At 37.9% G+C, this 13,195-nt stretch overlaps 1 protein-coding gene across 4 annotated transcripts in view; it reads right to left on the minus strand.

Annotated features, from left to right (window-relative positions):
• Positions 1 to 203: 203 nt before the first annotated feature.
• The window catches only part of Srek1 (splicing regulatory glutamic acid and lysine rich protein 1), a 35,643-nt gene continuing 22,651 nt past the window's right edge, over positions 204 to 13,195 (minus strand). For all 4 annotated transcript variants that reach the window (XM_048442920.3, XM_048442919.3, XM_087896875.1 and 1 more), the window contains exons 9-12: positions 12,592 to 12,906; positions 9,255 to 9,350; positions 5,740 to 5,884; positions 204 to 4,780 (exon numbers count right to left, since the gene is read on the minus strand). In XM_048442920.3, the coding sequence (XP_048298877.1) occupies positions 4,640 to 4,780; positions 5,740 to 5,884; positions 9,255 to 9,350; positions 12,592 to 12,906 (697 nt within the window). In that variant the 3' untranslated portion in view covers positions 204 to 4,639. The remainder of the gene's footprint in view (positions 4,781 to 5,739; positions 5,885 to 9,254; positions 9,351 to 12,591; positions 12,907 to 13,195) is intronic.

Below are 13,195 nucleotides of genomic sequence, written 5' to 3' on the forward strand. Positions count from 1 at the left end.
AAAAGAGACTCCGAACAACTATCACTGACTACCACCAAATGCTTGATATGGAAAGCCTCAATTATAGTTCCCATAAGAAGGGCTGACCGGTATGTGAAAACCTGCCATTTCTCAACCCTGGAAGAGAAAAGCACGGTTCAGTTATAAACACAAGCTGTGAATATGCAAATATCTGTCCCAAAAATGAAATTACCACACCACAGTGAACTTCAATATTTTCATTTTATTAAAAATATAGCAGCATGATAGTAGCAACTTTTGATAACTCTTTGACTAGTACCATGTAAACGCAGTCCTGCTCACAGACACATCCAGGCATTATCTTTACACTTACATTAACTTTTCCCCTGATGATCGACAGCACTGTTCTATTAAACTACTTGAGACCAAGAGAGTATTTTTAACTACTAAATTGACCTATATATTGAATATGCGCAGTATATTCAATCTTGTATGGAAATCAGTCCTCCGTGTTACTCTCCAATCATGTGCTGCCCACGGGTACTGATTACTAGTAAATCCTACAATTCTCTTAGTATGAGCTTGATGAACCTGCACTTACAGTCAGAAATGTCTGTCAGCAAATAAAGGTGAATCAAGAATACAGAGACCGCTACCCAATTTTGAACCTGGAATTTATATGTCTTATCTCCCAAACTGGCAATTTTCCAAATTAAAGTGTTAGCTGCCTATAAAATTAAGTATCAGGCTAAAGACTAAAAATATATGTTTAAAAAATTGTTGTAAGTTGGACTGCAGTTCAGTGAGAAAGAGAGTACTTTGAAGCCCTGGGTTTAATCCCCAACACCCAGAAGGAAAAAAAGAAAAAGAATCAACCATAAACAAATTAATTCCAGAAACTAAAAAAGTATCTTAGCTCAGTTTGTAAAAAGATCTATTACTAACTCTAACCTGATTATGGACCAGAAGTCACAAATGGCTTTATTTTCTAATCTTTTAATTATGTATCATTCATGCCACAGGTGAAAACAGCATTAACTATATAATAAGAAACAAAAGGAACTGAAAAGCTGACCTACAAATTAAGTAGGAAACAAGTTTTATTTTAAAAAGTTATTTTGTTACATGTATAGTAGACTCCTATTCCCTGGAATAGGATGAAGCCTTTTGAAGAACACTAAACCTGGAATTTAAAAATAATTCGACTATTAGTAAGTAAACATGAGAAAACATCTTGGCGGGAAAACATATAAACATATAATGAACAGTCACTGCATTTCCCTGTCATAATCCACTCAGTTAAACCCTGTTTCCAATGACACCCAGATGTTCCCTTACCCAATGCATCCCTCCAAAAGACTAATGCTAGCTGCTAACTCAACTCCATCTGTAATGCACTATAAGTGGGAAATACTTTAAAGCCTACTAGTGAGCTCCATAACCCTTAAAGTTAAATATTCTCATAGGTTAAGACAAGTGTAGATAAAAAGTCGGGTCTTTTTAAAAATCCAAAAATAAAAGCAACACAAAGGAATTAGTATCCTAAGAGAAACTTTTCTTGCCCCCCCCCACAAAATAAACATCTCGATTATAAACATTGTTTTTTATTTGTAACTGAGTATACCAAAATTTAATCCTCTAACATAAAGATAAATACATAAAAAATACTAAATCTGTCCAGAAAAAAAAAAATCTAAACATGGGAGATTACTGGCTGAATAATGTTTTTCTGCCTAAATTAACTAGATTAAATGGCAATTACGGCAATAGTCACAGAAGTGAAGGACCTGTCGCGGTCTACCTGTAAAGCCACCCAGTCAGTGCGCACACGAAGACATCACAGTATCAGATCCTGTCCAGAGAGAGGGAAAGAACCACCACACTTGCTGTCAGAGGGAGAGGCTTCTCTTATCTTACCTCAGGTTTTCCTGACAGTATCTTGGGTGACAATATTTGTTTGTTGAGGCAAGGTTTTTCTGTGTAGCCCTGGCTGTCCTGGAACTTACTCTGTAGACCAGGCTGGTCTCAAACTCAGAAATCCACCTGCATCTGCCTCCAGAGTGCTGGGATTAAAGGCATGCGCCACCATAATATGGTTGATAATATTTAATTTTATTTATTTATTATGTATACAATATTCTTTCTGCGTGCATGCCTGAAGGCCAGAAGAGGGCACCAGACCTCATTACAGATGGTTGTAAGCCACCATGTGGTTACCGAGAATTGAACTCAGGACCTTTGGAAGAGCAAGCAATGCTCTTAACCGCTGAGCCATCTCTCCAGCCCGGTTGATAATATTCTTGAAAGAAATAAAATACCTTAATAGAAAACAGCAAATGAATAAAAAAAAAAAATGTGGTTGCCTCCCTGCATGCCTGCCCCCCTACACACACACACCAATCCCACAGCCTCTGACTTTCTCTTGTAACCCTACTTCTTCTGAATTTGTAAACCTCTTCTGTGTTAATGATCAATTGAGTAAAATAAATACCTACATAAAAAGTAATCAGTGGTAGAATAATGCTCCTTTCCACCATGAAAACGTCTGAACAGCGCAGGACAGGAAAACACCTCAACTTAATTTAAAGGGCTGTTTTAGACAGTGCACAAGGCTGCTCTGGCCATGTCACAACCCTATGTGCACCACGCAAACAAGAGTGGGATAAAACTGAAGACTCTTTCCTCTAAAATACTGAACTTTATTAGAGAAACGGTCCTAAAAATAGCAAAGATTCAAACATTTGCTCTAGTCTACTTACATATCATAAATAAGACAGCGGTTGAAGCGAGACACACTCCTTCACAATCTTTCCACAGGTGCCCAAGCATTTCTCTATCAGAATAAGATGTTACTAGCCAACTGTATGTGGCTAAATGATTAAAATGGCCATTTATACTTTACATAGTAAAGCATTTTCCAAAAGTTTAATGTACACAGTGACAGAAAAGAAAACACACACATACACACAGTAATCTGAACACCTGAAGATGATTAAGCAGCTTCATAATCGAACCAGGCTTTATGACTCGCAGGAAGGGCTTTTCTATTCTTCAAATTACAGTTTTAACAGTATTAATAGGAAAACAAGACTCAAGTTGGAACCAAGCAACTAAAGTGCTACTTGACTTTTTAAATCTGTGACAGTAACCTTCCCATGAGGTAAGGGAACTGAGTAATTTGATTGTTTAGGTTGAATTAAATAAAATTAAAATTGGTTTTAAAATAAGATTTATGAATGAAGTGTTTCTGGTTTTTTGAAAATGTAACAATGAATAGTGCATTAACTAGAATTTATAGTTTTGCAGAACATGAAAACATGAACAGTTTTCACTTTACTACTTGCATACCATACCATCTATGCAAAGGTGAGCCTAAGATTGGTGGATGACCGTGTATCTTAAACTCGCATAAGCATATCATTGAACAAAAGCCACCTCTGTATGCTCCTAGTCCTTCCTTTAAGTATAATTTCTGTATCATTAGAAGAAAATGATTGCGAGGTAATATTAAGGCTATCCAATTAAGTCAACTAATAGATTTCCTCTGATTTGAAGTATTTCCTTTTCAATCATCACAGTAGAAAACTGGTGGTCCCAAACTACACTGCTGTTTCAAACTTAACAAGTCTTATAAACAGGACTTCCTTCTCTTAACTAAATTAAAAAGCTTTCGACACAGCCCTCGCACACTTCTCAATGGTTGTGAACAGGATACAGCCATCTAGACTCCATATGAACTGAGCGTGACTAGCACATACAAAATCCCGGAAAGCAGAACACCACACATTGCAGAAGGCACTAGAGCTTCAGCTTGTGCTCCCATAGCCCATTTTGAAAACTCAGTCTCCTTTTTATAAGGGCATCTTGCCGCCTACAGTTGACAAGTCACACTGCAGTATTATTCATGAGCTTGGAAATGTCATGAAAGTTCAAGAAGAAATGCTCATTTTGTGGCAGACCCAATGGTTCTAAACACTGAATACTAACACGCTGTTATTGGTATTCGAGAGAGCTGCTCTTCTTCTCAAAGAGAACAGTAGCATGCATTGTCAGTTGGTTTTTAATCCACTTATTTAAGCAATTTTAATCTGTAAAACTGTTTTAAAGAAAAACTGACGTCCAAAACAGTGAGTAAAAGAAAACACAATAGTGAGAACTTACCACAATCACTGTTAAGTCCTGTGAAGTAAATGTTAAAACTCCTTACATATTTTGCACTTTACTTACAAGAGTGTGTATATATATTTGCACAAATTTCAAGCACATCATCAAACTGTATATATTGAAAATTTTTTTTAAAAAAGTAAAACAATACAAAATTCAGTAACTAGCATTTTCTTTAGGAGCCTCCAATGTTCATCTCCAGTCTTAAGGGATAGTTCAACTCTGGACCTGTGATGTTCAATTGATTTGCAATGCTTCTTGGCAAACACTAATGAACCACATGACAAGTGTGCCAGCCACCACGGAAATGCAGACTTCAGAAGATGGTGAACTCGGGTAACATCTGATTATTTCCATGATGTCCATGCTCAGTAACAAGATATCCACAATGTCACCTCATAGCCGGAAGAGCTGCTAGTTCCCATATGTGGATTTCTTCCCCATTTACACCTTGCTGCAAACTGAAAGCTTTGGGTTTGATCCCACCGTGGAGGGAGAGATGCAGCAGGCAGTCCTATGCCACGTCGGTTTTGTTCTCTTCATTTGGTTGACAATTCCCATTCTGCTGTACTTTGTTTTCCTCCTCAGTCCTTGGGGAGTCCTTCTCGTCGGCATCTTTGCTTACACTTGAATCTGTCTCTTTACTGTGTTCCTTCTACAACAAATATCAAGTGCATGTTCACTATTTTGCACAATAATTGTCTGTAATTATGTATGGCTAAATGATTCAACTGTCTCTTGTGAATAAAACTGTATTGTTTTCTTTCATTAAAAACCCATGAAAGAACATGTATCAATTTGCCCTTTGTAAGTTATTTCCAACAATAGATGGATAACTCATGGTAGCAGAATCAGAATACAACAGGGAAACAGAAATTCCAGCTCTTCACAAACAGCCTTATAAAAACCCCCAGAAGCCAAAGTGCGTTTCAGAACACTACAAGAAATAAGTGTGAGCACGCACAGGAGGAAGCCACTGCTCCTTAGAAAAGCCTTCAAAAGCAGTGCAAATTCTGCTGAGGCCTAAGGAAGAATTACATGAGAACAAAGAATGCCTAACAAGGAAACATGCTTAATAAATAATGCCAGTGTCACTGATGATGACAACTTGCCATCAGTAGCAAAGTCAATTCCAGAGCCTATATTTCTAAGTAGAATTATACAAGATAGTAAAGAGAACTGACATAATTTGTAATTACTTTCAATTTCCAAGAAAAAGTTTAATTAGGGAGTTTTAGTTTTCGATTCTGTACTTGTAAAGGAATTTAGTTTTCAATTATATATTACATAATTGAACAAATCTAATTATGTGAACAAATTATGTGAACAAATCTAAGCTTAACTATGTATTACAAAATCAATGACAACAAAGTCTCATCAAATTTGCTCAAAGATATGCTGAGGAAAGCAGCATCGGCACAAATTCAACCTCAATACCATAAACATCTAATACATTTGTTACCCAGAAGTTCTCTACAATTTTCTCACAGTACATTATTTACTGATTCTCCAAACAAGGGATTAAGCTGCTTATGTTTTAATAGGTTCTCATCTCTCTGAAATGGAATCTACAGGTGAGGCAGCAGTGCCCTGTGCCCCGGCTGAGCAGCTCACCTTAACAGGTGCGTTGGTCTTCTCCGCCTTCTCCTTCCCATCTCGGTCATTAGAACTCTTTTTTGTAGATGTGGAACGCTCTCTTTCTCTCCTGTCACTGATGTGGTCCCGTTCTTTTTCTCTCTTTTTATCTTTCTTATTTCGGCTATGTTGAAAACATAGGAGTTATCTTTCAAGAATTTAAAGACCCACTGTACTCTTGAAAACAGTCCTTTATCTAACACAGGCTATCCAAACAGTGTAAATAAGCATAACAGTAAACTGGATTGAGAAAGTAACAAAGACGGGGCCTACAACCTGACCTCTTCCCGCCTTTGCTCAGCAGCCACACAACCTGTACTGTCAACTTACTACATTTTTTTAAAAAAATATATTCTGTGTGTATGTCTGCAGGCCAGAAGAGGGCACCAGACCTCATTACAGATGGTTGTGAGCCACCATGTGGTTGCTGGGAATTGAACTCAGGACCTTTGGAAGACCAGTCAGTGCTCTTAACCACTGAGCCATCTCTCCAGCCCCCAACTTAACTACTTTTTAAATGTTTGAGATACACTTTCTCTACTAGAATAAGGTTGAGATAAAAACCAACTATAATCAGTCTATACTCTAATGATTCCTTGTCCCTAGGTTCACCCAACCACAAATCAACAATATGGAGGAAAAGTTGCATCTGAACTAAACACAGACGCTTTTCTTCCTGGTAAGGAAACTCTTCCACTGAATCTCTAACCCCTGCACTTTTTTTTCTTTTTATAATGCTCTAAATATACTATATACTATTATATAACGCTTTCATATGCACATTCTCAACTTAATATATGGACATTCAAGAGGGAGTAAAAAGGGACCTGTGAAATGACATCAAGCATAATAACATGAGTTTGAGACCTGGGACCTACAAGATAGGAGAGACTCAACTGTCCCTAGGTTACCTTCTGACTCACACATTCACACAAAATAGGCAAAAAAAAAAAAAAAAAAGTTTAACAGAGAATAAAAGGACAGAAAATCAGATGTGTGAGAATAGATACTAGCAAAACTTAGAATTCCAAGTAACCTACTACGTCACTTGCCCACCTCATCTACGATTAGAAACAAGAACCACCAATTCGAAAGCAAACATAACACATACCACCACACTACTTAAAAAAAAAAAAATCACAAACCCCTAAGATAATAGAGGGGAAATTCTGAATATTATTTGAAAAACATAAGTGCTCCTGATCTAGCTGAGATAGCTCTAATACAGAACTATGAGCAGTTCCCTGTTAGTATCTTAAAAAATAGATATAAGACTAATGGAACAAATGAAGGCAACTATAAAGCAGATCCAAAAACAAAGGAAAATCTGGTACAATAAAGATGACATTTCAAGCCACTGGGGAAAAAGTATTTTTTATCATAGGAGTTTTGGGGACGACTGTCTAGTCATTCGCATGGTAATAAAATAGGATCAGCATGCCATTCTACATAAAAGAAATAAAGCAAATGGATTTAGAGACCCAACTTATTTTTAAAAGAAATGACTATATACTGGAAGCAAATCTGGATGAATTCTAGGTGAAAGGAAGTTTTGGTCACAACTAAACCTCCAAATACATAAAACAAACAAACAAACAAATCTGTAAATTTGTTTGCAAGAAACCTTCCAGGCAAAACAAAGCAAAACAACAACAACAAAAAACACCTACAAAGCAAAACCATAGGTCTTCAAAAGAAAGCATTTTTGTGTGTATTATATGTCTTCATATATGTCTTCATATATGGCTTCAAAGTCTAAGGAACAATACAAAGGAAAGGAACATCATAAACAATAAAATACAAGGACTAGAAAGGTGGTTCAGTAGGTAAGTACTGTTCTTCCGGAGGACTGGAGTTCAGTCCCCGGAACTCCAGTCAGACAGCTCAAGATTGCCTGTAACTCCCCATCCTCTTCGGGACTCTGCAGGCACTGTGTGCACATGAAGAAACACACACACACACACACACACACACACACACACACACATATAATTACAAATAAGAATTTTAAGAAAATACAATCAATTTAACTAAAAATAACAAAAACAAAACAATTTGTATACTAACCACCATAACACAATAATGAAAGGACTCACAAGACTTGAATGCCATTAAGAACCCCAGCAGAAACAATACACAGACTTAATGCAATTCCTACAAAAACCACTAACAGCATTAGCAGCAGATACAGGAAAAACCTGTCCTAAAACTCATGTGACATCTTGAAGGCTCTCCATAAAGCCAAAACGTTCTTTTAAAGAAGAGCAAAGTTGAGGTTGGAGAAACGGCTGAGTTGTTGAGAGCACTCGGTGCTCTCAGAAGAGCCCTGTTTGGTTTCCAGCACTCACATGGCTCACAACCTCCAGGGCCAGGGAAGCTGACATTCTCTTCCCACCTTCACAGGTTCCTGCACATGTGTGAACATACATACACTCAGGCACACACACATAAAATCAAAGAGTATATAAATATTTTTAAAACAAAAGAAAAAACAGGGTTAAGTGACTCAAAATTTCTCATTTCAAAATAACTACAAACTACATTAACTGAAAATACGGTGCTAGCTAAGGACAGACATATAGGTCTATGGAAAGCCTAGAATAAACTCTTGCATACCAGATCAAATGATTTCCAAGATGGGTAAATGGATGTTTTCAACAAAAGTGCCAGGAAAACTTGAAATTCATATGCTAAAGAATGAAGCTGAAAACCTACCTCTAACCATATACAAAAATTACCTCCAAACACATGAAAGGGTTGATGAAAAGGCTCAGAGTAACAGCCTAGAGTCCAGTGACCTGAACCATGTGTCCGATTTCTGGAACCCACATACAAGTAGGAGAGAACAAATTTCACTGGGGCACAGGCATTTCCCTCCATGTATATCACACACAATAAAAAAAAAAATAAAAGACAAAAATCAAAAACAGACATGACAGTTCATGCCGTGTTTCAAGGTTAGTCTGGTCTAACCAATGAGACCTAGTTATTGAGCACACAAATATTCAAGCATATGCTATCCTTTGTGTGGAGAAATAAAAAGTTGGAAAATATCCATTTGCCTAACTTTAAAAAAAAAACAAAACAAAACAGACAAAAGCTGAAGCAAATAGCAAATAGGAAGAAGGCAGAAGAAAAATAGAACTCAAATCAGGCCTAACTGCCACAGAACCAGTCCCAACATCATAAAAAGCAAAGGGGACATTCTCTCACCATATGGAGACATATCTTACAATTAAGAGTGGCAGAAAAGTACAGCCCCCACCTATCTCACACTTTTCCATCTTGTAACTATACAGAACTGGAAAGGCGGGAGCAATCCCTACATGGACTGAGTGGATGAGCACATGGCTGGAAGCCGTTGGTCTTAAACACTAGCATCTTACATCAATTCTTAGAATACAAATGGATCAGCCACTCAAAAACCGAACTTGAAAGCAGATTAAAGAAAAAATTCTTTCCCACATTTTGCTTCACCAGATGCTTCCACCTACCCCCTGGGAGACGGAGACCTGGAAGACTTTCTCTTTATGGTCTTTGATGTTCTTGGAGATCTGGAAGAACTCCTGCTCCTCCGTCGCCGCCTTTCCCTGAAAGGCAAAACATGTCATTTTCTAAAATCAGCAACTGAAATAAAGGACAGTTCAAATTATAAAGCGAAAGGGTACCCAATCCACTGAGAACACCTCTCTAAGACTAGTTTGATTACTTTATCTTCTTACTGTTTTCCAGACCTTGATACCAGTTTCAGGCTCCCTAGAACTGATATCTGAGTCTGCTTACACCGCCAGCTTAGCTTATCCTTTGTATAATCGGGAGAGGGGTTAAAGGGATTCTGGGGACCAAATCCAAAAGACAAGTGCTTTGCCACAGAGCCATTCCTCCAACCCACTAAGAGCCCAATAAACTCTTTTTAAAAAGCATGTTTTATTACCTGATTTAGTGCAGAACAAATTATGTACCATAAATTTTATCACTGACAAAAACCATCATCTAAAATTTCATGAGAAATTAATTTGACATACTTTAAATGCTTTCTAATTCTTCAAGTTAGTATACAAAGTGATGGGTTTCATTAGATGTTCAAATATCTTCTCTCTTAGCAACCAAAATCTTTCCCATCAGATCCTCTATGGTGCCTCTGGCTCCTCCTTTCTGCCACTCCACAAAGATTTTCTAAAAAAATAACAAAGTCTGCCAAAACTGAAAGATAAGCCATCTTGCTAGGGTTGAGATGTGTCAGAAAAATAAAAAAGCATTTAAGAAACTTATTGAGAAACCACTTTCTCCTCTAGCTTGGTATCATTACTATTGTCCCAGTAATTTAAAATTGAATGTGAAAATTTATACAAGTAGTTAAAATCTGAAATTTAGGTAAGGAAATAATTACCAAAAAGAAAGATAAGTGATAAAAAATTTAACACTAATAAATAATGCACATTCTAAACTATCATTTTTAATAGTAGTCATTAAAATAGTAGTCATCATGCCTAAGGGATGAGGTATCAGAAAATATTTATCAAATGATTAATTAATATAGCCAATAATCTTATATAAGAAGTTCTGACAAGGGCTGAGAAGATTTTTTCAGTGGATAAAGCATTTGTGGCCCAAGGACCCATGTAAAAGGCCAGGCAGGGTGGCACATACCTGTAATTCAGCACCAGAAGGCAGAAACAGGAGGACTGGGAGACTTGCTAGCCAGCGTGGGCAGTCAGCGAGTTTCAAGTTGAGTGAGACCTTGTCTCAAAAAATAAGCTGGGGAGCGATAGACGGAGACTTCGACAGAGACCTCTAATGGCAACACATACACACGGGTGCACAATCCCACACACACAAAAGCAGCTGCTCTGATAACCACTGACCACACAACCAAAACAGCAATCCTCTGAAATTCAAGTTTTCCTTACTAATGCTTTTAGTTTTCTTTCATAAAATTTAAGCACATGGATAATTAGTTGCATATCATTGCCATTTTAAAGGGCTAAAAATAGCAAAAATCTGTAACAACACAAATACTGTTTAAATTGGGTCTACTTTTTCTATCGGAAACAAAGAAAACACACAGACAATTCAAGACTTACAGGGCTATCTGAGGGCTAGCGGACAGCACCCGTAAAGTATCAGGAACAGAGCCTGGCACATAGCAGGTGCTCAACAGACAGATTTTCTTCTCTTGAGGGGAGTGCAAACAGAATGTTGTAGAAATCAAACCCAAATCTACTCACTTATGGTAGAAAGCACTGACCCACTCTTTCCGCCTTTCTTATTCTTTCTTCAAAGCAATTTCCAAGCGTTTGTATTTGTTTGTTTTTGAGAAGGGTTTCTCTGTGTAGCCCTGGCTGACCTGGAACTCACTGTGTAGACCAGACTGACCTGGAATTCACAAAGCCACCTGCCTCTGCCTTCTAAGTGCTGGGATTAAACATATGTGCCACCATGCCTGGCTGCATTAAACTTTATTTATTTTGTTTTTTAAAGAAAGCCTTTCTCTGTAGCTTTAGAGCCTGTCCTGGAACTAGCTCTTGTAGACCAGGCTGGCCTCCAACTCACAGAGATCCATCTACCTCTGCCTCCTGAGTGCTGGGATTAAAGGCATGCGCCACCACTGCCTGGCAACTTCACACTTAAGAAAACAAGGCATTCCACTTCTGACAGCAGAGCAGGGGAAAGGCCTGTCTTTACCAAGGTGTAATAAGTCTCACAAGCTTGCTGGAAGGACTAAACAAGGTGAGACATCAAAGTCAGCCAAGAACTAGAACTGTCCTCTTATATCAACGCCCAATAAACACTGCAACTAGCTTTTATTATCTTTTAATAGGCTAGCATAAAAAAATACACCATTAAGTAACTTTTTTTAAAAAAGGAGATGTATTCCTTTATCAACTTGTTTGCAATAAAAAGCCAACTTTAAAATTAGTTGAAACTGTTATTTTTAAATATTTTTAAAAGACTAAGCTTAACTTATCATAGAACAACCTGAAATAAGGGATAAGAGGGTTAAAGAACCTAGAGGAAGATTCTCATTTTGTAGCTGTTACTATAGCAACCTGCTGCCACCTGGTGGCAGTGTATCTATTAATAAGTGAAAACAACAATCCTAAGATCTAATCCTTAAAACATCAAGAAACGAAACTTAAATGTCATACACAAAGCTTAATGGAAGTAAAAGTTAACTCAGGATGACGGAAAGGGCTCACACTAGAGTTTTAGATATCATTAGGACATGCTAAGATTTACCGCACCATTCTAGAGAAACACCAAAGCCTCAAAGGTCAACTATTACACTAAGAATTTTAAATAGAAAAACATCTTCCTCATCACATGACATCCTCTAGGAAAAATAATATTTAAACATTGCATTATGAAAGACAGCTAAGTCAGTACAAATATCTAACTCAGGAGGTTCAATGATGTAGTGACCTCTCTGCTGTTCAATTAAGGGTAAATGTTACTACTTTTATACTTGCATAGAAAAATCTTTCCCCCTTGGTTAAAAATGTACTCACTGGTCACCAGCAAACCTCATGGAAAGAACTGAAGCAGGGTGCAGTGATAGCTCAGTCGGTAAAGAGCTTGTAGTGCAAACACGAGGACCTGAGTTCTACCTCCAGAGCCCATATGGAAAAGCACAGAACTCGAGTCACTGTAACAGGGCATGGTAGCATGCATCTGTAATGCCAGTACTGGGGAGGAAGACACACAGACCTCAGGGTTCACTGGTCAGCCAGCCTAGCCTACTGTGTCCTGGCCAATGAACCAGACCCCAGCTTGCCCTATAACCTCCACACACAAACAACCACAGGCACGCGCGCCTATGCACACACAAACCTGCTGGTACTACGAGATCTTCTTGATGCATTGTAACTTCTGGGTGGAGTTCTGGACTTCTTATCCTTCTTCCGTTTCTCATCTGCCTCTTTGGATTTGTCTTTTTCCCGCTCCTTGTCTCTGTCTTGTTCCTTGTCCCGCTCCTTTTCCTGGTCCTTTTCCTTCTCTCGGTCTTTATCTTTGTTTTTACCCCGTTCCTTGTCTTTTTCACGATCCTTTTCCCTTTCTCTCTCCTTCTCTTTCTCCTTTTCCTTCTCTCTCTCCTTCACTCTGTCCTTTTCCTTCACCTTTTCTCGGGTATCTTTTCTCTTGTCCCTTGAAAAACAAACAAATAAATTCTTAGCTAAAATAATTTTATCTCAAAAAGAGAGACGTCTCTTTTTCCATAACTACCAATACAATATCATCTGCAGTGGCTACAGACATTAGAAATTTCTGTGTAACTTGGATGTGGACCTGAGATTACAGAGTAGACAATCACCAGGCTGACCTGAATCACACTGATCATATCTGCATCAGAGGCAATCACTATTAATCCTAGACACTAAAGAAACAAGAAAGTCTTATTTCTCTCATGATAAACCTAAACCACAATTTCAAATGA

This window comes from Myodes glareolus, chromosome 15, assembly GCF_982192425.1.
Source record: "Myodes glareolus chromosome 15, mMyoGla1.1, whole genome shotgun sequence".
Lineage (NCBI taxonomy): Eukaryota > Metazoa > Chordata > Mammalia > Rodentia > Cricetidae > Myodes > Myodes glareolus.